This window comes from Balaenoptera acutorostrata, chromosome 12 (assembly GCF_949987535.1).
Source record: "Balaenoptera acutorostrata chromosome 12, mBalAcu1.1, whole genome shotgun sequence".
Classification (NCBI taxonomy): domain Eukaryota; kingdom Metazoa; phylum Chordata; class Mammalia; order Artiodactyla; family Balaenopteridae; genus Balaenoptera; species Balaenoptera acutorostrata.
In genome coordinates, this window is record NC_080075.1 from 57,806,135 (window position 1) to 57,832,614 (window position 26,480).

Consider the following 26,480-nt stretch of genomic DNA (forward strand, 5'->3'; position numbering starts at 1 on the left):
TGACTATAGAACGTTGCTCTCCGTAGGCGCGGCATCTTGGGCTTGGAGCCGGAACCGCGTAACATCAGCCACTACTCCCGCACTCTGCAGAGAAATGTCCCACACTCCGGGATCTTCACAGTCGGCTCTTCTCGAGGGTTCCCGGGTGTTCTAGTTGGCCCCCCGCAAGCCCTTGCGCGAACCTGGGAGGAGTCGACCTCTTCCGACTCTACCAACTGAAAAGTGCAGGGGTGGAGGGACTGAACATGCTGACGTGAAGGAAAGAGAACGGAAAGAGACGCTCTCTGGAATGAGATATCAAGCCACCTTGTAATGCACATATCTCGTGGGGAATCATATGTCCTGGGAGAAACAGGTTTTTCCATCTTCCAAGTTATAACAACACGTGCCTCCCCCTATGTCTAGCGCGCCCGGCCTTTGGTCTCTCCCGCTCCGGGCGACCCGGCGGTCACGTGCTCCCCCTGTCCTTGCCCGGCGTGCAGCCTAAGGTGGGGACGGCTGAGCTATGGCGGCCCTGCTGAGACCGGCCCGCTGGCTCTTCCGCGCCGGGGCGGCCCCGCACCTCCCGCTCTCCCTGCGTCTTCTAGCGGGCGGCCCGAGCCGGCCGCACGCCGCCTTCTGTCCGCGCGCCGCTCGCGCCGGGCCCGTCGCCGGGTGAGTGCCCGGCCGCTTCCTCAGCCCGCCTGCAGCGCGGCAGTTCCTCGGGGTCGTGGACGTGGGCGAGGACCGGGTCCCACCTGTGCCCTTTCTACACCCTCCTCGCTGCTCCAGGGCCAGGCGTCCCCGGGCCTCGTATCACGCTCCTCTCCGGGGTGTTTAGGGTGACAGGGTTGGTCGCCTTCAGAAGGTTACGGCCACGAACGTGGCTTACTTCCGTCATGGATCCTGCCAACGCCGCCTCGGACTTGGTCTTCCTGCCCTCGGGTTATCGACGTCCTAAGAAGCTGAGAGGGGCTTTGAAGGCTGCTGCCGGGGGTCAGGTGTTACTCTTCTATGATTGACCGGCTCGGGTGTTGTCCCACGTGCAAGCGTTATTGGTGCTTAGAAAACATCTAGGACTTAAGTTTCGAGAGCTTTTTTTTTGGAGGGAGGATAGGTTGGGAATTTTGGGTGAGCTAGGGGTAGCTTAGAGGTGGAAGTTTAATTATCTATCATTAGTTTGGGCTTTTGCCTCCGTTTTCTTCAGTGGAGTTTACCTCTCAGTATTTATGAAGATGTGCAGCGGGTTGGGAGTTGTGACAGTAGGCTCTGTAAGTGTCAGTGAGTGGATATGTGGACACGTTCTAGGCACTCTGTGGGAGCTGGGGGTGCAAAGGCAAATTAAGTTCTCAGTGGGTGTCAAATGTGTGAATAAATGCTCTCATGGATTGAGGTTTATCAGGAGGTAAGTTTGGTATAGACTTTGACAAGGAGAGGATAAGAAAGTTTGATGAAGGTGTTAATTAGAGTAGTATTCTGATCACCTGAGAAGGGTAGGGGGGCACTGAGATTTTTGAATTGAAGAAAAACTGATTTTGAAAGACTAGTGTTTATAAATAGAGGTACTTTGGGAGACAGTATAAGGACTAAGAGCTGAGGGTCTGGAATAGGCCAGGGCTGGACTGCAGGCTTCTCTATTTGCATTGTGTCACTGGACAAGTTACGTAACGTTGACAGGCCTCAGTTTCTTTAGTTATAAGATGGGAGTAGTAATAGTGTTGGTGACATTGCATGAGGTTATTTATATAAAGCTCTTAACATAGGGCCTGGTGCCTAGTAAATGCTGTATTAGTTACTATAATAGTAACAGTAATAGCTGTGATTGCATGGATTTTTTGTGGTCCTCCTTGGAAACCTACTTTATGTGTAGAATTACATGGAGGAAATGTTTTATGACTTCTTTTTTTTTTTAATCAGTCATCAATTTTATACACATCATTGTATACATGTCAGTCCCAATCGCCCAGTGCAGCAAACCACCATCCCCACCCCACTGTGGTTTTCCCCCCTTGGTGTCCATACGTTTGTTCTCTACATCTGTGTCTCAACTTCTGCCCTGCAAACCGGTTCATCTGTACCATTTTTCTAATTTCCACATACATGCGTTAATATACGATATTTGTTTTTCTCTTTCTGACTTACTTCACTCTGTATGACAGTCTCTAGATCCATCCACGTCTCAACAAATGACTCAATTTCGTTCCTTTTTATGGCTAGTAATATTCCATTGTATATACGTACCACAACTTCTTTATCCATTGGTCTGTCGATGGGCATTTAGGTTGCTTCCATGACCTGGCTATTGTAAATAGTGCTGCAATGAACATTGGGGTGCATGTGTCTTTTTGAATTACGGTTTTCTCTGGGTATATGGCCAGTAGTGGGATTGCTGGATCATATGGTAATTCTATTTTTAGTTTTTTAAGGAACCTCCATATTGTTCTCCATAGTGGCTGTATCAATTTACATTCCCACCAACAGTGCAAGAGGGTTCCCTTTTCTCCACACCCTCTCCAGCATTTGTTGTTTGTAGATTTTCTGATGATGCCCATTCTAACTGGTGTGAGGTGATACCTCATTGTAGTTTCGATTTGCATTTCTCTAATAATTAGTGATGTTGAGCATCTTTTCATGTGCTTCTTGGCCATCTGTATGTCTTCTTTGGAGAAATGTCTATGTAGGTCTTCTGCCCATTTTTGGATTGGGTTGTTTGTTTTTTTAATATTGAGCTGCATGAGCTGCTTGTAAATTTTGGAGATTAATCCTTTGTCAGTTGCTTTGTTTGCAAATATTTTCTCCCATTCTGAGGGTTCTTTTCGTCTTGTTTATGGTTTCCTTTGCTGTGCAAAAGCTTTGAAGTTTCATTAGGTCCCATTTGTTTATTTTTGTTTTTATTTCCATTACTCTAGGAGGTGGATCAAAAAAGATCTTGCTGTGATTTATGTCAAAGAGTGTTCTTCCTATGTTTTCCTCTAAGAGTTTTATAGTGTCCGGTCTTACATTTAGGTCTCGAATCCATTTTGAGTTTATTTTTGTGTATGGTGTTAGGGAGTGTTCTAATTTCATTCTTTTACATGTAGCTGTCCAGTTTTCCCAGCACCACTTATTGAAGAGACTGTCTTTTCTCCATTGTATATCTTTGCCTCCTTTGTCATAGATTAGTTGACCATAGGTGTGTGGGTTTATCTCTGGGCTTTCTATCTTGTTCCATTGATCTATGTTTCTGTTTTTGTGTCAGTACCATATTGTCTTGATTACTGTAGCTTTGTAGTATAGTCTGAAGTCAGGGAGTCTGATTCCTCCAGCTCCTTTTTTTTCCCTCAAGACTGCTTTGGCTATTCGGGGTCTTTTGTGTCTCCATACAAATTTTAAGGTGATTTGTTCTAGTTCCGTAAAAAATGCCATTGGTAATTTGATAGGGATTGCATTGAATATGTAGATTGCTTTGAGTAGTATAGTCATTTTCACAATATTGATTCTTCCAATCCAAGAACTTGGTATATCTCTCCATCTGTTGTAATCATCTTTAATTTCTTTCATCAGTGTTTTATAGTTTTCTGCATACAGGTCTTTTGTCTCCCTAGGTAGGCTTATTCCTAGGTATTTTATTCGTTTTGTTGCTGTGGTAAATGGGAGTGTTTCCATAATTTCTCTTTCAGATTTTTCATATTTACTGTATACGAATGCAAGAGATTTCTGTGCATTAATTTTGTATCCTGCAACTTTACCAAATTCATTGATTAGCTCTAGTAGTTTTCTGGTGGCATTTTTAGGATTCTCTATGTATAGTATCATGTCATCTGCAAACAGTGACAGTTTTACTTCTTCTTTTCCAATTTGTATTCCTTTTATTTCTTTTTCTTCTCTGATTGCTGTGGCTAAAACTTCCAAAACTATGTTGAATAATAGTGGTGAGAGTGGGCAACCTTGTCTTGTTCCTGATCTTAGAGGAAATGGTTTCAGATTTTCACCATTGAGAATGATGTTGGCTGTGGGTTTGTCATATATGGCCTTTATTATGTTGAGGTAGGTTCCCTCTATGACCACTTTCTGGGGAGTTTTTATCATAAATAGGTGTTGAATTTTGTCAGAAGCTTTTTCTGCATCTATCGAGATGATCATATGGTTTTTATTCTTCAATTTGTTAATATGGTGTATCACATTGATTGATTTGCGTATATTAAAGAATCCTTGCATCCCTGGGATAAATCCCACTTGATCGTGGTGTATGATCCTTTTAATGTGTTGTTGGATTCTGTTTGCTAGTATTTTGTTGAGGATTTTTGCATCTATATTCATCAGTGATATTGGTCTGTAATTTTCTTTTTTTGTAGTATCTTTGTCTGGTTTTGGTATCAGGGTGATGGTGGCCTCATAGAATGAGTTTGGGAGTATTCCTTCCTCTGCAATTTTTTGGAAGAGTTTGAGAAGGATGGGTGTTAGCTCTTCTCTAAATGTTTGATAGAATTCACCTGTGAAGCCATCTGGTCCTGGACTTTTGTTTGTTGGAAGATTTTAAATCACAGTTTCAATTTCATTACTTGTGATTGGTCTGTTCATATTTTCTGTTTCTTCCTGGTTCAGTCTTGGAAGGTTATACCTTTCTAAGAATTTGTCCATTTCTTCCAGGTTGTCCATTTTATTGGCATAGAGTTGCTTGGCGTAGTCTCTTAGGATGCTTTGTATTTCTGCAGTGTCTGTTGTAACTTCTCCTTTTTCATTTCTAATTTTATTGATTTGAGTCCCCTCCCTCTTTTTCTTGATGAGTCTGGCTAATGGCTTATCAATTTTATCTTCTCAAAGAACCAGCTTTTAGTTTTATTGATCTTTGCTATTGTTTTCTTTGTTTCTATTTCCGTTATTTCCGCTCTGATCTTGATGATTTCTTTCCTTCTGCTAACTTTGGGTTTTGTTTGTTCTTCTCTCTCTAGTTCCTTTAGGTGTAAGGTTAGATTGTTTACTTGAGATGTTTCTTGTTTCTTGAGGTAGGCTTGTATAGCTATAAACTTCCCCCTTAGAACTGCTTTTGCTGCATCCCATAGGTTTTGGATTGTTGTGTTTTCATTGTCATTTGTCTCTAGGTATTTTTTGATTTCCTCTCTGATTTCTTCAGTGATCTCTTGGTTATTTAGTAACATATTGTTTAGCCTCCATGTGTTTGTGCTTTTCACGTTTTTTTCCCTGTAATTCTTTTCTAATCTCATAGCATTGTGGTCAGAAAAGATGCTTGATATGATTTCAATTTTCTTAAATTTACTGAGGCTTGATTTGTGACCCAAGATGTGATCTATCCTGGAGAATGTTCTGTGCGCACTTGAGAAGAAAGTGTAATCTGTTTTTGGATGGAATGTCCTATAAATATCAATTAAATCTATCTGGTCTATTGTGTCATTTAAAGCTTCTGTTTCCTTATTTATTTTCATTTTGGATGATCTGTCCATTGGTGTAAGTGAGGTGTTAAAGTCCCCCACTATTATTGTGTTACTGTCGATTTCCTCTTTTATAGCTGTTAGCAGTTGCCTTATGTATTGAGGTGCTCCTATGTTGGGTGCATATATATTTGTAATTGTTAATATCTTCTTCTTGGATTGATCCCTTGATCATTATGTAGTGTTCTTCCTTGTCTCTTGTAACATTCTTTATTTTAAAGTCTATTTTATCTGAAATGAGTATAGCTACTCCAGCTTTCTTTTGATTTTCATTTGCATGGAATATCTTTTTCCATCCCCTCACTTTCAGTCTGTATGTGTCCCTAGGTCTGAAGTGGGTCTCTTGTAGACAGCATATAGATGGGTCTTGTTTTTGTATCCATTCAGCAAGCCTGTGTGTTTTGGTTGGAGCATTTAATCCATTCACGTTTAAGGTAATTATCGATATGTATGTTCCTATGACCATTTTCTTAATTGTTTTGGGTTTGTTTTTGTAGGTCCTTTTCTCCTCTTGTGTTTCCCACTTAGAGAAGTTCCTTTAGCATTTGTTGTAGAGCTGGTTAGGTGGTGCTGAATTCTCTTAGCTTTTGCTTGTCTGTAAGCTTTTGATTTCTCCATCAAATCTAAATGAGATCCTTGCCAGGTAGAGTAATCTTGGTTGTAGGTTCTTCCCTTTCATCACTTTAAGTACATCATGCCACTCCCTTCTGGTTTGTAGAGTTTCTGCTGAGAAATCAACTGTTAATCTTATGGGGGTTCCCTTGTACGTTATTTGTCGTTTTTCCCTTGCTGCTTTAAATAATTTTTCTTTGTCTTTAATTTTTGCCAATTTGATTACTATGTGTCTCGGCGTGTTTCTCCTTGGGTTTATCCTGTATGGGACTCTCTGTGCTTCCTGGACTTGGGTGGCTATTTCCTTTCCCATGTTAGGGAAGTTTTCGACTATAATCTCTTCAAATATTTTCTCTGGTCCTTTCTCTCTCTCTTCTCCTTCTGGGACCCCTATAATGCGAATGTTGTTGCGTTTAATGTTGTCCCAGAGGTTTCTTAGGCTGTCTTCATTTCTTTTCATTCTTTTTTCTTTATTCTGTTCCGCAACAGTGAACTCCACCATTCTGTCTTCCAGGTCACTTATCCGTTCTTCTGCCTCAGTTATTCTGCTATTGATTCCTTCTAGTGTAGTTTTCATTTCAGTTATTGTATTGTTCATCTCTGTTTGTTTTTTCTTTAATTCTTCTAGGTCTTTGTTAAACATTTCTTGCCTCTTCTTGATCTTTGCCTCCATTCTTATTCCGAGGTTCTGGATCATCTTCACGCTCATTATTCTGAATTCTTTTTCTGGAAGGTTGCCTATCTCCACTCATTTAGTTGTTTTTCTGGGGTTTTATCTTGTTCCTTCATCTGGTATATAGCCCTCTGCCTTTTCATCTTGCCTGTCTTTCTGTGAATGTGGTTTTTATTCCACAGGCTGCAGGATTGTAGTTTTTCTTGCTTCTGCTGTCTGCCCTCTGGTGGTTGAGGCTATCTAAGAGGCTTGATGGGAGGCTCTGGTGGTGGGTAGAGCTGACTGTTGCTGTGGTGGTCAGAGCTCAGTAAAACTGGAATCCACTTGACTGTTGATGGGTGGGGCTGGGTTCCCTCCTTGTTGATTGTTTTGCCTGAGGCAACCCAACACTGGAGCCTACCTGGGCTCTTTGGTGGGGCTAATGACAGACTCTGGGAGGGCTCACACCAAGGAGTACTTCCCAGAACTTCTGCTGCCAGTGTCCTTGTCCCCACGATGAAACAGAGCCACCCCCCGCCTCTGCAGGAGAACTTCCAACACTAGCAGGTAGTTCTGGTTCAGTCTCCCATGGGGTCACTGCTCCTTCCCATGGGTCCCGATGCACACACTATTTTGTGTGCGCCCTCCAAGAGTGGGGTCTCTGTTTCCCCCAGTCCTGTCGGAGTCCTGCAATCAATTCCCACTAGCCTTCAAAGTCTGATTCTCTATGAATTCCTCCTCCCGTTGCTGGACCCCCAGGTTGGGAAGCCTGACGTGGGGCTCAGAACCTTCACTCCAGTGGGTAGACTTCTGTGGTATAAGTGTTTGCCAGTCTGTGAGTCACCCACCCAGCAGTTATGGGATTTGATTTTACTCTGATTGCGCCCCTCCTACTGTCTCATTGTGGCTTCTCCTTTGTCTTTGAATGTGGGGTATCTTTTTTGGTGAGTTCCAGTGTCTTCCTGTTGATGATTGTCCAGCAGCTAGTTGTGATTCTGGTGTTCTTGCAAGAGGGAGTGAGAGCACGTCCTTCTACTCCGCCATCTTGGTTAATCTTTATGACTTCTTAACAACTTAGTTATACATCTTTGGCATGTAGTCTGCTTATGACTTGGGGCCTACCTCAATTTTCTCATTAGGCCTGAACAGTTAACCTTTAGAAGTTGTGACTCTGCTTTCACAGATCTACACTTCTTGGCTTTCAGAGAGGTTCTTTTGAGAAAGTTGTGCCAATTATTTATATTTTTCTAGTCCTTAACATCCCCGTGAGGCCAGGGGAGGGTCGATGTTACAGTTCGTCTTCGCTGTTGCATTTGAGGAAAACAGTAGGGAGAACACAATCTAGTAGAAAGGGTGTTGGTCTGCTCATCAGACCTGGGTTTCATTTACTTGCTGCGTAACCTTACCTAACCTTTTTATTTATTATTTATTTTTGGCTGTGTTGGGTCTTCGGTTCATGCGAGGGCTTTCTCCAGTTGCGGCAAGCGGGGGCCACTCTTCATCGCGGTGCGGGGACCGCTCTTCATCGCGGTGCGCGGGCCTTTCTCTATCGCGGCCCCTCCCGTCGCGGGGCACAGGCTCCAGACGCGCAGGCTCAGCAATTGTGGCTCACGGGCCCAGTTGCTCCGTGGCATGTGGGATCTTCCCAGACCAGGGCTCGAACCCGTGTCCCCTGCATTAGCAGGCAGATTCTCAACCACTGCGCCACCAGGGAAGCCCCATTACCTAACCTTTTTGATCCTCAGTTCGTTGTCTGTGAAGTAGAGGTAACAAGGCCTTTCCCCCTTCTTTGTAAAGCTCGTTTCTTGTCATTCAGGACTCAACTTAAATGCTGTCTCTTCAGAGAGGCCTTACCTCAACACTCAGTGCAAACCCTATTTTAGTTGTATCATGGCATGTCTCACTTGTCTGATATTATTTATCTGCTCGCTGCTTGTTTCCTTAGAACTTTGTCTTGTTCACCACTGTGTGCTCAGCTCATAGCAGGCAGTAAAGAAGTATTTGTTTTCTTGTTCTCCTGGACTCTGAACATTTTCTATATGGTTTCCTACCCACAGCCTGTAAGCATGCTCACATCTTTCCCACCTGAAAAACAAAACCTTTCCTGAAACTGGACTTAACTCCACATGCTCCCCAGTCTCTTCTTCCTGTCTGTACTCCTGTCTCCTTCATTTCTTCACTTCGAATTCGCTCTTTGACCCACTGCAGTCACACCACTGGGAATAGCCATCATTGTTTTATTTATTAACTTTTTATTATGTATTTTTAAATTTTAGAACTTATGTGCCTTCAGGAGCAATTGCAAAATATTAGGGGGGAAAGCAATAAACTAAAAATCACGCTTAATTCTATCACCCACAGAGAGCCATTGAGATGTGTGTGTGTGTGCATATATATATGTGTATAGAGAGAGAGAGAGAGAGAGAGAGAGAGAGAGAGGGAGAGAGTGCTTTTAAAATTAGGTGTGTGTGAGATGTAAGTTTATTTCATTTAATTTTTTTAAGGGACTTGTTAATAATCAGATCCACTCTTTTTTTTATTTTATAAATTTATTTATTTTTTATTTTTATTTTTGGCTGCGTTGGGTCTTTGTTGCTGTGCGCGGGCTTTCTCTGGTTGTGGCAAGTGGGGGCTACTCTTCGTCACAATGTGTGGGCTTCTCATTGCAGTGGCTTCTCTTGTTGCGGAGCACGGGCTCTAGGCGCGCGGGCTTCAGTAGTTGTGGCACGCGGACTCAGTAGTTGTGGCTCACGAGCTCTAGAGGGCAGGCTCAATAGTTGTGGTGCACGACGGCCTTAGTTGCTCCACTGCATGTGGGATCTTCCTGGACCAGGGCTCCAACCCATGCCCCCTGCATTGGCAGGCGGATTCTTAATCACTGGGCCACCAGGGAAGCCCCCAGATCCACTCTTAAGGCCTTGATCTCTGGCATTACTGTCTCCCATTTCCCCCTTAATGAAACCCTTTTATTGGCATTGATGATGACACCACTCTTTCTTGATTTTATTCTCTTTAGAATTTTTCTCACTTTGTTGCATCCTTTTTCCTCTGTTCATCTCTTAAATGCTGATATCTTTGGTGGGTGGCGGTGGTTGTCCTTAGTCCTTTTGTTTTCTCATTTTTTTTCATTCCCTTTGGGCGACCTCTTCCATTTTTAGGGCATCAGCCCATACCTGCCTATCTGATGATGGCAATATTTTCCTTCCTGGAGGTGCCTGCCTGCTACTAGGCACCTCCACTGGTTGAACTATAGGTACTTCAAACCCATACATCTCAAAATGGATTCATCACTTTGCTGTACACCAGAAACTAACACAACATTGTAAGTCAACTATACTTCCATTTTAAAAATTAAAAAAAAAAGAAAATATCAAACTGGATTCATCTTTCCTCCCAAATCTGTTCCTCGTGCGTTCCCTGTTTTAGTGAATGTTGCTATTTCTGTCAGCTTTCTAGAGATTTTTCATTCATATTTCTTTGACACTTCCCTGTTCCCATCCTCCCTCCTATGTATTGATTGCACAAATGATTAAGTTCTGTTAGAGCTACTTCATCTGGAATGGTTTCCCTCTTCTTCCAGCCCCCACTTTATTCTGTAGTTTCCCTGGTAATTTGATCTTGTCTTTTTCCTACTTAAAAATTAGACAATGTGGTGGCTCCCATTTGTTCCAGGATAAGGTGCTTCATGATCTGGAGATGCCTCTGGAGCCTCACTTCTTGTGAGTTCATTCCCATGGTGTCCTCTGTCCTAGCCATATCAAACTCTACTTCAAAGTCCTCCATAGCAGGGCTTCTAAAACCATAATGAGCATAAGAATTCCCTGGGGATCCTCTGAAAATGTGGATTCTGACTTTGTAGGTATAGGTAGGGGACTGAGATTCCGCATTTTTCACAAGCCCCCAGATGATAAAGGTGCTGCTGGTCTGTGAACCAGCAAGGCTTCGATGGACCACGTTGTACATCTCTTTACCTTTGATTGTGATGTTCACTTTTGGGATGTGTCTCCTCTTCTCTGTTTAATCTCTGTTGCTGGCTTCTCCCTTTGACCACTCCCTTCTTGTGCTTTCTCTCAGATCCGGAATCACTAAAGCACCCATTAACACTATTGCATGTGTACCCACCAGCACTCCAGACCTGGTTGAAGGTTCCTTGAAGGCAGAGACTTTGTCTTACTCTTTTTGCCTCCCCTGGTGTCTGACTTTGTGGCACATAGTAGATGTCAAATGTTAGTTGAGTAAATCAATGAAAATCTTAGACATTGAGGAAGGAATGTTTGTGGGATGCAAAGGAGTTTGAAGGGGTACTTAATCCATTCATGTAGTGCGGTGGATCTCCACAAATTCACCCTGATCTTGATTTCCAGGAATGTCTGAGAAGGACAGATGAGTATTATTAAGTGAAATTATTAGAATTTATTAATCCTTAGGTGCTTCAGAGGAAAGGTAAGCTTTGAGCTAAATCAGTTTGGAAGAGGATCTGGATTGATGATTATCTTAAAGGTGAAGAGCACATATTGCCCTATGACAGAATGATGTGACTTCTGAAATTGAAAGGAGAGAAAACTTTTCCTTGTTTACCTCTCATTAAAAAAACTTTCTCAGCACATCTTAAAATCTGTCTGGGTCCTTCGGAGTTGCGATTCAGCCTCTGCTCCCTGTGGGTTTGAGTTTATCAATTACAGAGGACTATGATAGGCACGTGTACAACATATTATATATGTGCTATCCATAGAGAGGAATATAATACTGTGGCATTTCAGAGAGAAGAAGGAAAGAAACATTTGTTTTGTGGTAGGGGATCGCTCAAGTTTAAGAGGCCATGTGGTAATGAGTAGTCAGAATGTTGCAGGGGAAGAAAGAGGAGGAAGAAACTTGGAGGTCATACTTTTATCCTGTGTGTCTACATGGGGTGGGATGTAGTGGAAGTTGATACTGCAAAAGCCAATCAGTTTTTTTTTTAATAAATAAATTAATTAATTTTTGGCTAGGTTGGGTCTTCGTTGCTGCGCGCGGGCTTTCTCTAGTTGCGGCGAGCGGTGGCTACTCTTGGTTGCGGGTGCGCGGGCTTCTCATTGCGGTGGCTTCTCTTGGTTGCGGAGCACAGGCTCTAGGCACGCGGGCTTAGTTGCTCCACGGCATGTGGGATCTTCCCGGACCAGGGCTCCACCCCGTGTCCCCTACATTGGTAGGCGGATTCTTAACTGCTACGCCACCAGGGAAGTCCCCAGTCAATTTCTTAAAGCTACCAGGGTTGATTAGAAAGTTGGTCGGAAGCCATTGGAGGCTTTTGAGAGGTACAGGTCTTGACAAAGTTTACAAAGACCCTAGGAGAAATAGGGACTGGGGATAGATAGACCAGTGAGGAACAACATTGATACATACTGCAGATGAGGGTTAATAGGGCCACGACTAGGTGGTGCAGAACTGAAGAAAAGATACTTCCTTTTCTGAGAGAGAGAGAACAGGAGCTTGGCGAGAATGTTAGAATTAGGAAGAATTGATTTGGAGATTAGGATAAATAATAGTACCTTTGGGGTAGATCTTTACCGTTGTCAAACTGTGTATGAATTTATCACACACACGTTTCATCTTCTGTGGGTTGATATTACAAATTTGGGAAATTGAGGTTTAGAAGGGTGAAGTAATTTATCCAGGATCTCCAGTTGGGATTCAACTGCAGATGCTGTGATTCTCAGTTCCCAAGTGCTTTGAATATGTTGTGTTTTAGGTGCTGAAAGGATTACTCATGGACATAAAAACATTTTTTTAAAAAGGCAATACATAATACAGTATAAATTGAGGAATTAGAGACTATCACAAGTAAGTAAGCACATCATAAGATCTCAGAATGTAAACTTTGGAGGGCATCTCTAGAATAATCTAGTCTATGCCACTCTTGCTTTATATTGATAGATTCTACAGAGTATCTTGCTCCACATTACATCAAAGGTCCCAGCCTGGTTAACTGACTCTTATTACTTCCTGTCATAGCTGAGACAAAGGAAACATCCCTTTGGACTGGAAGAGCCTGAGATGGAGGGGACATCTGGATAGGTGGAAAGGAATGGCATTGGTGTTTCAAGCCAGAAGACTGTTACCAAGTGTAGAAGGGTTGCTAGTGACTTTTTTATTCTGAAGTTCTGTGACTTACTGTAAAGCATAAAGCAGTGTTTGGGGGACAGCTTAGCTGGGCAAGAGTTTTCGGAGAATTGAGGTCTTGCAAAATTCAAGGAGAATTTTTCAGGGAGAAAATAGTTCAGGGAGAAAGTTCATTGTGACAGCTTTACAAAGATTTTTTAAAAGATCAAACAGCAGATATTTATTGAGTACCTTCTATAATAAGAGCTATTTATTGAGCACTCTTTTTGTTAGGAATCTTGTATTTATTTTTTATGTGATCTTTACAAGGTAGGTATTTTTTCTCACGTGAGGGAACTAATGCTTAAACCAAATATCTTTCCCAGAGTCACGTACCTGTTAGATAGCATAGCTTGGATTTCAGTAGGCCTTTTAAAATAAGTCTTGTACTTTCTGCTAAGACATTTTAAAAAGAAGAAATAATGTAGTTGATATTTATTATGCTTACTTTGCTGGGTCCTTTATGTATACTTTTCTCAGTGTTGCCCAGACCTTGGGCATTTGTGTACTGCCTTCATATTTTTTGCCAAATCTAGTACTACCTAAACTATTATTTAAGTTTAGCATTTTTCTTTTCATTGGGTTTAGGTTTAAACTGACATTTTATAACTTAATTTTGTTTTAAGCAAGAATGCTAGGAAGATAAAGAGCTAGATGCAGTAGTTACTTTAAACTATTTATTGAAGTAAATAAAACTACAGAAATAGGAAGTCTTTGTCTACATGCTATCTAAAATCATTTTCCTGGCAGAAGTGCAATATTTTGGGAAATTATCTGCATTATCTCAGTCTTTGTGATATTCCTGTGAGGTGAGTACTATTATCTCTGAGATTTTACAGGCTTAGAGAGAGTTGTGGTAACTTGGCCAAAGTTACATATCTTAGAAATGGCAGAGCCTGAAATCAGGACAGACTGGTTTTTTTTGTGTTTTTTTTTTTTCCCTTCCAATGAGAATGTCTTGAATGACCTAACTTTTGCATAATGGCTAACCGTTTATCCTTTTTTTTTTTTTTTATAATTAGAGACTTTTGGCTTATAATTAGTGATAGTTCCCAGGAAACATGGCAACAGATATAAAAAGAATATGTTAGACGTTTCTTATTGGAATCTAGGTTTCTATTGAGTCTGGTGGTAGCAAATTTGGAATACTAGACTTTTCAGTACAAGCTCTTCTGTTCTTAAGCTTCTTTCTTTTCTCCTTATAATATAGACTTTACAGTTAGGGGCCATGTTGGAAATTCTTAATTTTTTTAAACACATAAAATATTCATGTTAAATTTGACTCTAAACAAGAATTTTAAGGACCAAAATTAGGAGTAATTGCCAAAATTTCCCCTCCTTATCCCAATAACCATTTTACATTTTTACATTCAAGCCCACACTCTGAAAGCTGGTGTGTTTCCACTATGCCATGGAGCCTTCTGTTTTTGTCTCTAAGATTGTGCTTATCAAGTGTTATGAAAATGATATGTAATACGTTAAGATATATACAGAGGATTAATTAAGACCCTCTAGGGCTCTTTTACATGCATTTTTCTCTATTACGTGGAAGTGAGAATTAACAAATTGTACTGGCAAGACTTGTTGCCTGGAATTTGCAGTTAAATCAGGTGGGAGCCTTGGTGATTCTCATCTCTGCGCCCACCCTCCTCTAAGCTTCAGTCTCTCACTCGGACTGCTGCAACAGCTTCCTAAGTGGTATCTCTATTAAATTCTTGCTGCTGTCTAATTTATGGTCCACCCTGCAGCTAGACTGATCTTTTCTAAACAGAAATAGATCATACCACAACCCCTGCTTACAAAACCTTCAGTAGGGTTCCATACAGTTTTGTACTTGGAATGAAATCTGTATCTAGAATAAAATCCAGACTCCTTACCTTCACAGTCCTCCATGATCTAGCCCAGCCTTCCTCTCCAATCTCATCCCATCTGTTGCTCACGCACTTGGTCTGCTGACTGTTCTACTTGGCCTAGAATACTCATCCTCTGCTATCTGTATGGCTGCTGCTTTTTATCCTTAGTTAGAAATTTTGAGTGTCATCATCTTTGTACGTTTAATCCAAAGTAGAACCCTACTGTTATTTCATTGGAGTCATAGAACTTAACACAACTGGTGGGTTTTGTTTTGTTTTGTTTTGTTTTTTAAGTTTAACTAATTGATTATCCGGTTTACTTACTAGATAAGTAGAAAGGCTGATCCTAGCACAGTGCTTTATACATAGAAGGTGCTTAATAAATCTTTGAATCAATAAATGAAACAATTTAGGTGTTGTGATACAAGTAAAAAAAAACAGTTATAGGATCCTAAAGAGGTAGTGACATGAAGACGGTCTTGGGGGAGATTGATCTGGCAGTTGTATGAAGAAAAGCTGAAGCCTGAGAAACTAATATGAGTTTTGTTGCAAAAATCCATGTGTTCTGGATTGAACAAGGGACTCAGAAATAAAGAGGTATCTGAGGGCTCAACAGATGCGCTGTGAAGGATGAGAGGGATTGAGCAATTATCCTAAGATTTTGAGCTTGAGGGAACAATGTAAAGATGGTGTAGTCAGTAGCAGTGAAGAAATTTGAAAGGAATACCAGCCACTTTTAGGAGGAGTCATTGTTTTTTGAATTTTTAACATGTTAAAACTTAATTGGAATCAGTATATACATAAAATGTATAAAAGAATTATATACTGCAATGAAGTTGGGTTTATTCCAGGTGTGCAAGCCTGGTTCAACATTTGAATAGTCAATTGATGTTATCAGCCATATCAACAGACTAAAGAAAACCCAAGTAGAATAGCTAAAATAAGGGATTGGTGAGAACATAAGAGAAATTTGGATACCTATTGCCTACAGAATAGTTCAGCAAAATATGCTGCTGTGAGAGCAGCATTGTGAAAATCAGTCTTGTATTTTATAAGCATGTCATAAAATCCAAATCCCGTAGTTATCAGCCATTGTAGACTTTCCCTTATCTCGTATCACATTCCCTGCCTAGGTTTAATTTTTACCACTTTCCAGTGTGAACTGCCTGTTGCAGCCAGATTAGTTTCCTTGATGCCCTTCCGCCATGTTGAGCTCATTTCAGAATGAAATTACCCAAGTACAAGTACAGGTCCTGTCAGTTAACTAGCTTTTACTGTGACTTTGGGCAAGTTACTTCACTTCTCTCATCTGTAAAGTCAAGATTATAGTCGTAATTTTCTATTACCTTGCATGTCTTAAATGCATAATAAACATTAGCTACTGACTATACCTGTTCTATCGCTGTATCTTTAAACTCTGATAGGTCTAAAGTGATGCCAAATTGGCTCATAATAGCAGTGAAAAAGGAAGAAGAGAATAGGGAAGGGAGAGTTTTAAAAATGTATGTGATTAGTTTGGTGTATATTCAGAGTTTAAAAGGAATGAATAACAGTTCAATAAAAAGTTTACTTGAAAGAAATAAACACTGAGACTATCCAAAACATACAAAGAACTCTTAAAACTCAACAATGAGAAAACTTAATGACCTAGTTGAAAAATGAGCAGATCTGAACAGTTCACCAAAGAAATACTGAAGGCAAATAAGTATATGAAAAGATGCTCATATCATATGTCATTAGGGAATTGCAAATTAAAACAACAATTAGATAACTACTACATACATGTTAGAATGGCTAAAACACCTATGGCATCTGTGGTGAGGATGTGGAGCAATAGGAACTCTCATTTATTGCTAGTGGGAATGCAAAATGGTACAGTCATTTTGGAAGATAGTTTGACAGTTTCTTACAAAGATAAATAAACATAAGCTTACCATATGATCCAGCAGTCACACTCCTAGATATTTACCCAAATGAGTTGAAGATTTCTGTCCACACAAAAACCTGCACACAAATGTTTACAGTAGCTTTATTCATAATTGCCCAAAATTGGAAGCAACTAGTATGTCCTTCAGTAGGTGAACTGATAAGCAAATTGTGGTACATCCCTACAATGGAATGTTATTCACTAAAAAGAAATGAACTATCAAGCCATGAAAAGACACACAGGAACCTTAAATGTGTATTGCTAGGTGAAAGAAGCCAATCTGAAAAAGATTACATCCTGTATGATCCAACTATATGACATTCTGGAAAAGGCAAAACAAGACAAGTAAAAAGTGCTTGCTAGGGGTTCAGGAGGAGGGGGAAGGGGATGAGTAGGTGGAACACAGGGCATTTTGAGGGCAGTGAAATATTGTGTGGTTCTGTAATGCATGTCATGTATTTGTCAAAACCCATAGATACGTACACACAGAGAGTGAACCTTTTTGTATACTATAGACCTTAGCTAATAAAAATGTATCAATATTGGTCATCATTTGTAATGAATGTACCACACTAATACAGAATATTAATAGAGGAAATTAGGTGGAGGGGGAAGAGGGTATAATACATGGGAACTCCGTACTTTCTGGACAGTTTTTCTGTAAACTTAAAAATGCCTTGAAAAAGTGAGGCATTGATTTTTAAAAGTGACAGGCTTAATAGGGGAGCCTATTAATTAGGGAACCCATGGAAGCCTGTTTATAATAATATAATAATCTAGTCCTTGTATCTTTTTGAAATATGGACGCTAAACTATAAAATCATTATTTTTTTCACTAAAGAGTCAAAAAACACTAGTACCAATTATAAAAAACAATAAAACCTGAGAAAAATAACTTTATAAATGCCAGATTTTGCCAGAGAAAATTCATGGGTAACCTGGAAGTTGGTTGTGAGTGCTGGAGTCTCAGGAGGGAACCTGAGAAATTTAACTCAAAAATATAAAGGAACCATTTATGACACTTGGGTGAAATGATAAAATAATTTTCCCTTATGTGTTTACATCACTTGGTCATCAGGTTTTGGAGGCAGTGCATTCCAGCTAGTGCAGGCCTGATGGTTAGGTTCCTGCCTTGCATGGACCCACCTTAACCCCTGCACTTGTTCTTTCCTTTCCTTTCTATCACAACATACCTATCATTCTAGGCTATGAACACACCCTTTTTCCTTCAGGGTGTGTTCAAGTGAATTTAAAAATAAATTCTGGGTCAAATAAGAAATGTAGAAAGCGCTGCTATGTGAGGAAGCACTGGAGAATCCTTTTGAAGAGTGAAGAATCCTTTGGTTTAAATATGTAACCCTTCCCCTCCCCAGTTTATTTTATAGTAGATTCATATTTTGACTTAACTAATTAAAGCCAAACACACGTGAAGGAGACTTGGCAGCATTAAAGATTTATTTTGTGAGAAAAATTAGCTTTAGAATGTTCAGCATGCAGTGCTGGTTTATTAACATCTCTGTTTTCTGCCTGAATTTTATTTGTGTTTGTTTGATCGTACATTTTATTTTATTTTTTAATATTTATTTATTTAGGCTGCACAGGGTCTTGGTTGCGGCCTGTGGACTCTTAGTTGCGGCATGCATGCGGGATCTAGTTCCCTGACCAGGGATCGAACTCGGGTCCCCTGCATTGGGAGTGCAGAGTTTTACCCACTGGACTACCAGGGAAGTCCCTGATCTTACATTTTAAAACTGCATTTTAAGCAGAGGTTTTATTTTTATGCCCCTTCACAGTTTATCAGATTTGGGTTGTGTAAAAAACACTGACAAATACACTTCACTACAATTTTGAAATCTCTTACGTTATTTAGCTTTCATTGTTGAACGATATTATTGCACACTCACCTGAACCTGACACATTGTTCTGGGTGATTTAAAATAATATTTTGTGTTTGCCTGACTAACAAGGGCATAGGTTAGTAACAGCCAGACAAACAGCCAGAGAAAACTTTTGAAAATAAGGGATAAATATATGTAGGCATGTATCTTCTGTGGTTTATAGGTAAAAATCTAGCATTTAATTAATTCAGTTCATTTAACTAACTTTAATCAATTAGCCATCTACAAGTGCTGATCATTAGGCTTCTTAACTAAACAGGATAAGACATTGTCTTGTTTAGTTAGTATTTTGATTTTTTCCATTGTTTTCCAGTCTACTGATTTACATAGGTGGAATCATTGATGGCCAGAGTGGTTGTGATTTGTCCCAGGTCACAGTGGTAGAATTTCTAGTCGAGTATCGGTTACTGCCTCTGTGTTTTACATAACCTTGTTGTGAAACTACTGGTGTAGCTTTCTTTAATGTAACATCACGTACTTAATCATTCAGTTTTGTGACTGGTTTTCCAGGTTAATAACATAGGATAGGAAGTCAACAATTTTATTTTTAAACTCACTAGTATGTAAATATTTATTTTGGTAATTGTGGTAAAAAATGTGCACATGCTAGAAAAATGTGGTTGTCATCCTAAAGGCATTCTCAAATTAATAAGTAGAGTGTTTTTACATTATACTTAGTTACTATATACTTAGTGTGTATTATTTAGTTATACTTACTGGCTACTTCTGAAAAGTCTTAAGATATTTGGGGATAAAGATGTAAATCTCTGTGAATTAGATAATTTTGTGTGAGATTTGAATGCACAGAAAGAGTTTAAATTCAATTCAAAGATTTATGACAGGGTTTCCTTCACACATAAGGATTATTTCTAAGTTTGATGTTTGTAAATCAGGTAGAGCCTTATTTCTACAGCGTAGAATACCTCTGATTTCATGTTTTGGAGCATTTGGTCTGCATGCTAGACCTGTTTTATTAAAATGTTGAATGGTTTAAAGGTTGTTTGCTTTTTGTAAACACACATGTACTAGTCTGACCTTAATTTATAAGCATTTTTTTTCCTTTTGACTTTCCCCAAATTAATGATGTTTAACAGCAGAAATCTAGTTTTATATTTGTTGGTTGCAGTTGTTAAAATGATTAGAAAAGTATACAGTTAGCATTTTGACACATGAATTGAGAGTTGAAACATCACTATAAAATGTTTCAGATTTATTTAGAAAGATGGGAAATTCCTTTGTCGTTAATGAGCCTTTAAAAAACTGCATAATTTTAACTTGGAAATTGGTCTTCTTAATAATTCATAAGAAGCAACACCTAGAAAGCATTTGAAGAATACTTTAGAATTCTTCAGAATTTTAGATATATTTTAGATCTCGTCTCATTTGTAGAGGTGAGAAGAGCTTTGTAGCGTAATCTTCATTTTCCTTCATTGACTTGGTTTTGGTTAAGGGAGATTTAAGAACACTTAAAACATACCATATTATTGTCTTAGTTTGAGTTGATTCCATGTGAAAAGTTATCGAGACATTGTCAGTTATTCAAGAGGTTAATTTGCATGCAATTTATGTGCATGTGACTTTATTTAAAGCAAAGGTCAAAACTTTCTTCCCTACCAATTTATACTTCTCTGCGCATTTTTGCTATTGTGCTATGAATTTAGGTATTTAGTAACTAATAAGAAAGCTTTGTATAAATTTTACTCACAAAGATGACCTATGTGGTTAGTAGTTTACATAGTTTATTTCTAATTGTCTTTCATTTTGTAGAGAGCTACTGAGCCAAGCCAGGCTATATGCCATTGCTGCTGAAAAAAAGAATTATCTTCAAGAGGAGCCCAGTTCTTCTCATAGAAGGAATGCCGGTCAGTTTGATTGGGCTCTAATGAGGCTAGATAATTCTGTCCGAAGAACTGGCCGCATCCCTAAGACTCTTCTACAGAAAGTCTTTGATAACATCTGCCACTCAGGTATTTCAAGATTTTCTGTTCAAAAAGTTGAACTTCTTAAGTACTGGTTTGGTGGTAAGCTCATTATAGAGCACATTACTTGATACTTTAAATTTTGTTATTTCTATTCATGATTTTATGTTATGATCTTTCTGTTTTTCCAACTCATCAGAGCAAAGTTTTGAGTAAAACATTTTATTTTGCATGTTTATTTCAAAATCAGCAAATAAAAACTGTCTTTTCCCACAGTTTATGAAGGAATCACTTTCAGTGGTAAATTTTCTTGGAAGGTATTAGTTTTTCTTATCTTCTATTGTATAGTGTCTGCTTTCCCTAAGATAGTCACATATGACAAATTCCCAGAAAGACTGATAATCACTATTTCCCTTTCATTTTCACTTAGCTATTAAAATTTATTTGAGTCACTTATGCAACTTTGATAATCTGATAGAAACTTGCCCTCAACACTCCCCCCCCCCAAAAAAAACCTAACCACACGTGCTCACACAAAAGCCCACGTGCAAGCCACACACATATTTTGTATATAGTTTGAGAGCATTCACCAGCTTCCCAAAGCCCATCCATGATTTCAGTCACATTAAGAAGCTGTAGAATCTAATGATGAGGGATACTAAAGAAGTATCAGTAATAACTTGCATTTAAAGACAGTTTTTATCATTTTCTCTCTTTGATTTATTGAGTTGTACGGCTATCATCACAGTCAATTTTAGAACATTTTTATCACCCCCAAAATAAACCTCCATACTCCTAAACATCAGTCCCCAAACCCCCATCCCTTCCAGCCCTAGGCAACCACTAGTGTACTTCCTTGTAGATTTGTTTATCCTGGATACTTTATATAAATGGAATCATGCAATAAGTGGTTTATTTTTGTTTTTGTTTTAAAGTCAGCTTTCAGAGACATGTGGATAAAGGGAGAAGGAAGTTAATATTTTGTAGAAGATTATAAACCTAAGTTGGATATTCTTGGGTTTTAATTGTACTGCTTTGTACTATTTTCATAAGATACTGAGAAGTTTAGCCTTTCAGTAAGCACTAGGTTCTTTGTATTTGTAGTCTTGCAGATTGTATAGATTTATAACCTTAGCTTCCCTAAGAAAACATCAGTTTTAAAAACTTGTAGTAACATTGTAAATGATACTTGTTGATTGGGATAGGATTTTTCTGATTTATGAGTACTCTTTTAATATTATCTTTAGTGAGGCAGGAGATTTTAAAATATTTACAGATTTCAACTTAAGTTTTGATATTTATCTGCATGGTACTGATACTATGTTAAATATTATCTGTTAACCTGTTTTCATAGGTAGCCCAGGTGGTAATCAAGCCTTGCTTCTGCTGCGCAGCTGTGGTTCTCTCTTGCCTGAACTAAAGCTCTCAGAGAGAACAGAATTTGCTCATAGGATATGGGACAAACTTCAGAAATTGGGTATGATTGTATGAATATATGGTGTGTATAAAGGGTGTAGATACTTTTTCTTTTAGTAAAAAAGAATTTCTTTGCATAAATGCTGTAATTCAGTTTTATGGAAGGGTTTTACTTGATTCATATTTTTTTGTGATATGACTTATTTGGTGAGTTACAGTGACATCTAGGGGCATTAAGAATAAAATAATTTTTCATAACAAGTATTACTTTTAGGGTAAGTTAAAAAGAACAAAATAGAAAGACACTTAGTCTGTCAAAGTTATAAATGCACATACCATTTGACCAAGCATTTCTATTTGTTAGAATTTATTAACATATCAAGCATTTCAGTGTTTTAATATGTTTATACTTAAAAAAATTCCTTTTGAAGTATAGTTGATTTACAATATTATATTAACTTGAGGTGTACAACATAGTCTATTTGTTAGAATTTAGATAGATATACTCACATATGCAAAAGGATAGTCTTCATTGTAGCTTGCTTGCAAAAGTAAGAAATTGGAACCAACTGTAATGTCCCTCACTAGGGGTTTGGTTAAATAAATTATGGAGTGTCTGTAAAATGGAATACGGTGCAACCATTAAAAGAATGGAGTTCTTCATAGACTAATGTGCGGTTTTCTCCAAAATATAATTAAAAATTAAGATGCAGAACAGAGTGTATAGTTTGATACCATTCTGAAGAAAAATGTTTATGTGCATATGTGTATGTGCATATAATATTAAAATATTTCTGGAAGGATGATAAACACTAGATACAATTTTTACTCTATACTTTTTAAAAAAATTATAGTTGATTACCCTATACTCTTTTATACTTTTTCATTTTGGGGCTATGACTAGTACCTATTCAAAAAATAAAATAGTTTAAAAGGTCATTTGATAAAATTCAGTGTTCATTCCTGATTTAAGAAAATCTTAACAAAGCAAACTAGAAATGTCTATATGTCAGTAAGTCACATAATTTAAAAACACATGTTGAACTGGGAGAAATATTTGTGAGAATGGTTATATTCTAAAATAGAAAAGAGTCCTTACATAGTAGTCATAACATTAAACACCTCATAGAAAGATAGACACGCATTACTTTCTATTACAATTGTTCACAGACATGTCTTTTCTCTATACTGTATATCCTCTGTGAGAGTAGAATTCATAACATCTTTGTTTTTCTCTTTGCCAGTAGAATAATGCTTTGAACTTATTACACTTGTTAACTAGTTGTTGAATTAATATTGTTAGAAACCTGGTAGATTGCCACCGTGACTCTTGTTCACAGACTTTTAAAGCTGTAAGAGATTTTTTAGCTTAGGTAATATGTCCAGAGTTACAGAATGAGCTGTGACAGATCCGAGACTGGAACTGAGTTTTCCAGACTAAAGGGGATTCTTTAGTCCCCTTTAGTCTGGAAATGATAGGCTCTCATTTCAGTGTTGCCATATGCTACATTTTTAAAAATAGAATGACTTCTGGTGTACTTCTTGGCCACATCGTGATAATATATATCTCCTTAAGTTTTTTTATTCAGGTTATTTATCTTTTCTGGAGTGTTCTTTTGTTTCTTACTCTTTATTTTTTTATTTTATTTTTTTTATAATGCAGTTGACAGTGTGATTTTTTTTTTTTTTTTAATTTTTATTTATTTATTTATTTATTTATTTTTGGCTGTGCTGGGTCTTTGGTTCGTGCGAGGGCTTTCTCCAGTTGCGGCAAGTGGGGGCCACTCTTCATCGCGGTGCGGGGACCGCTCTTCATCGCGGTGCGCGGGCCTTTCACTATCGCGGCCCCTCCCGTCGCGGGGCACAGGCTCCAGAAGCGCAGGCTCAGCAGCCGTGGCTCACGGGCCCAGCTGCTCCGCGGCATGTGGGATCCTCCCAGACCAGGGCTCGAACCCGTGTCTCCTGCATTAGCAGGCAGATTCTCAACCACTGCGCCACCAGGGAAGCCCCTTACTCTTTAAGTCAATCCATTTTTCAAGCTATAATTTAAATCCCTCCTTTCTAGAGTTTTACCTCCAGTCCCAATTAGCGTCTCATCAGTTGCCTGCATTAGAATTGTGAATTTGTCTTTTTTTTTTTTTTTTTTTTTTTTGGCTGCGTTGGGTCTTCGTTGCTGCATGCGGGCTTTCTCTAGTTGCAGTGAGTGGCATCTACTCTTCGTTGTGGTGCGTGGGCTTCTCTTGTTGCGGAGCACGGGCTCTAGGCACGTGGGCTTCAGTAGTTGTGGCACATGGTCTCAGCAGTTGTGGCACACGGGCTTAGTTGCTCCACGGCATGTGGGATCTTCCTGGACCAGGGATTGAATCTGTGTCCCCTGTACTGGCAAGTGGACTCTTAACCACTGCGCCACCAGGGAAGTCCCTGAATTTGTCTTTTTAATAGATATTCTTCTCTTGGAGGCTGATGATCTTATCTTATTCATATTTAGATCTTTGTCATGAACCTTCCAGTGTTTTGCACATGTTGGGTACCAAAGTAGTAATAGTTGAAATTGTAGAAAATGTTCAAGCAAATTTAACTTGACTTTAAAAAAATTTAAATTCTACTTCATTAAATAGTAAATCTATTAATATTAACATGGTTCAAATGCAAAAGGTTCAATAAAGTTTATAGTGAAAGGCTTTGACCTATGTTCCCCAGACACCCAGTTCCACTCTTGGGGGCAATCAGTCAAATCTAACTTAAAAAAAATTCTCTAAGATAATAATCACATTTTGGAAAAATATAGATGTAATTTTTTTAGAAAACTGTTTCTTACAAAGGCTGTTAATCTATTTGGGATTGCAAAAAACCTTGATCACTAGAACTCTGGTTTAGAGACAAAGGTAGGGAGGGATAAAAACTACTCTGAACAAAAAAGTGCAAACATGTTTTTAAGTACTGGTATTAGGGCAGGTCCACATTTAATATATTTATATAATTTTAATGAAGGGAACTATATAATGACATCTTAAAGTTTTCAGATGACACCATATTTTTCTTGAACAGTAAAATGCCAAGCTAATTAATATAACTACACATAAAAAGCCCTGTGAGATGCCAGAAAAGTGGCAGGTAACTTTTACTGTGGGCAAGCACAAGGTAATACATGGAGGAGAGAATAATTATCCAAAATACACCAATGGATGGGCACTAATCTAGCAAGAAACCTGGCTTTTATCTAAAATAGTAATATTTTAGGATATTCTTTCAAGTTTGAACAAAATAAGTGTAAGATAAATGTAAGTGGATGACAATTTACAAAATTATTACATGACGAGATTGAACAAGAACATAATATTAAAGTATTAAAAGCAATGGACAGCAGAGCCAGAGCCATGAGATAGTATTAGAGGTATAAGGGTATATGGTAAGGTACATAAGGAAATGCTATTATATAGCTTTTGATTATTAAAGTAAGATATTTTAGGATTATGTCCCTAAACTTTGAGTTATTAATTAAAATTTTAGACAGTTAAAGACTTTAATTCACTCTATGAAAGATACACTGTATTTTTAAAAAATCCTCTACAAGAAATGACCCATGAAATTAGCTAGACATAACAGTAAATATGGGGATAAAATTTTTACTGAAGTTCACAGAAACGTTTTTGTCATCTGTAGAACCATGTCAATGTGGCAGAAATAAAGAAATGAAACCCAGTTGAGTTATGTTAACATTAATCTTGACTAAAATCTGTATGAAAATCTAGAATAGATGTTACTTATCTGGATTTTCAGCAGTTTCCTCAGCTTTTCCAGCACACTAGAGTAAATACCTTTATAAAATTATAGAATATACCTTCCTCAGCCTTAGAGCTGTAGCCAACCATTGTTAGAGTTCAGCTTGAGTTGATGGTTTTTTGAAAGTTCTCAGACACTACATGGTAACCTTGTTGCATAATTATATTACAGATGTGGACTTGCACATGGTTCCCTATAAGGCCCTGTATAAAGTATTACAATGGTTAAGAGATTGAGCTCTCAAGGCAGACTACCTACATTCAAATTTATGGTCACATACTAGCCTTGTGGCCTTGGGTAAATGGAAGAGTCAGTTTTCCTAATCTGTAAGATGGGGATGATAATAGTACCTTCCTGAAAGCTGATGTGAAGAGTAATTCAACCTCTGTATGCAGAGCACTTAGTACAGTGCCTGAAACAAAGTAAGTACACTGCATGTCTAAGGTTAAAAACAAGTTTTAATTTAATAGAACAGGACTCTACTGCTTTGAATGTCAAACTGACACCACAGGCCTGTGTAGCCATAGGCAGTTGAATAAAGATATAAAATTTAATTCCCGACAATTTAGTAAAACATGTTAGCACTGTATTGATATGGTAACCATGATGTCATGTTGTGCGTTGCGTGTTGGTATAGTAAGGCTGAGTGGTAACCTTAACTGATATGGCCTTAGGCAAGATGAACATAGAAAGAAAAAAAAGGGCCTTGGAATACAGGTAATTAACAACAGCAGACTAGAAATGGTGTTCAGCAACTGGAAATGGAGCCTTCAAACACTGAGTAGCCTGGTTAGTAAATAAGCAAAATTGTTAGCACAGTCCTACCTGTATATAACAACTGCAGTCACAATCCATCCATCTCAGGGTATCTGTA

The 26,480-nt window shown here is 38.7% G+C and overlaps 1 protein-coding gene across 1 annotated transcript in view; it reads left to right on the plus strand.

Moving 5' to 3' along the window:
• The first annotated feature begins 461 nt into the window (after positions 1-461).
• The window catches only part of LRPPRC (leucine rich pentatricopeptide repeat containing), a 112,071-nt gene continuing 86,052 nt past the window's right edge, over positions 462-26,480 (plus strand). Inside the window, exons 1-3 of the mRNA XM_007190096.2 lie at positions 462-654; positions 20,256-20,455; positions 21,762-21,884. Of these exons, the coding sequence (XP_007190158.2) occupies positions 506-654; positions 20,256-20,455; positions 21,762-21,884 (472 nt within the window). The 5' untranslated portion in view covers positions 462-505. The remainder of the gene's footprint in view (positions 655-20,255; positions 20,456-21,761; positions 21,885-26,480) is intronic.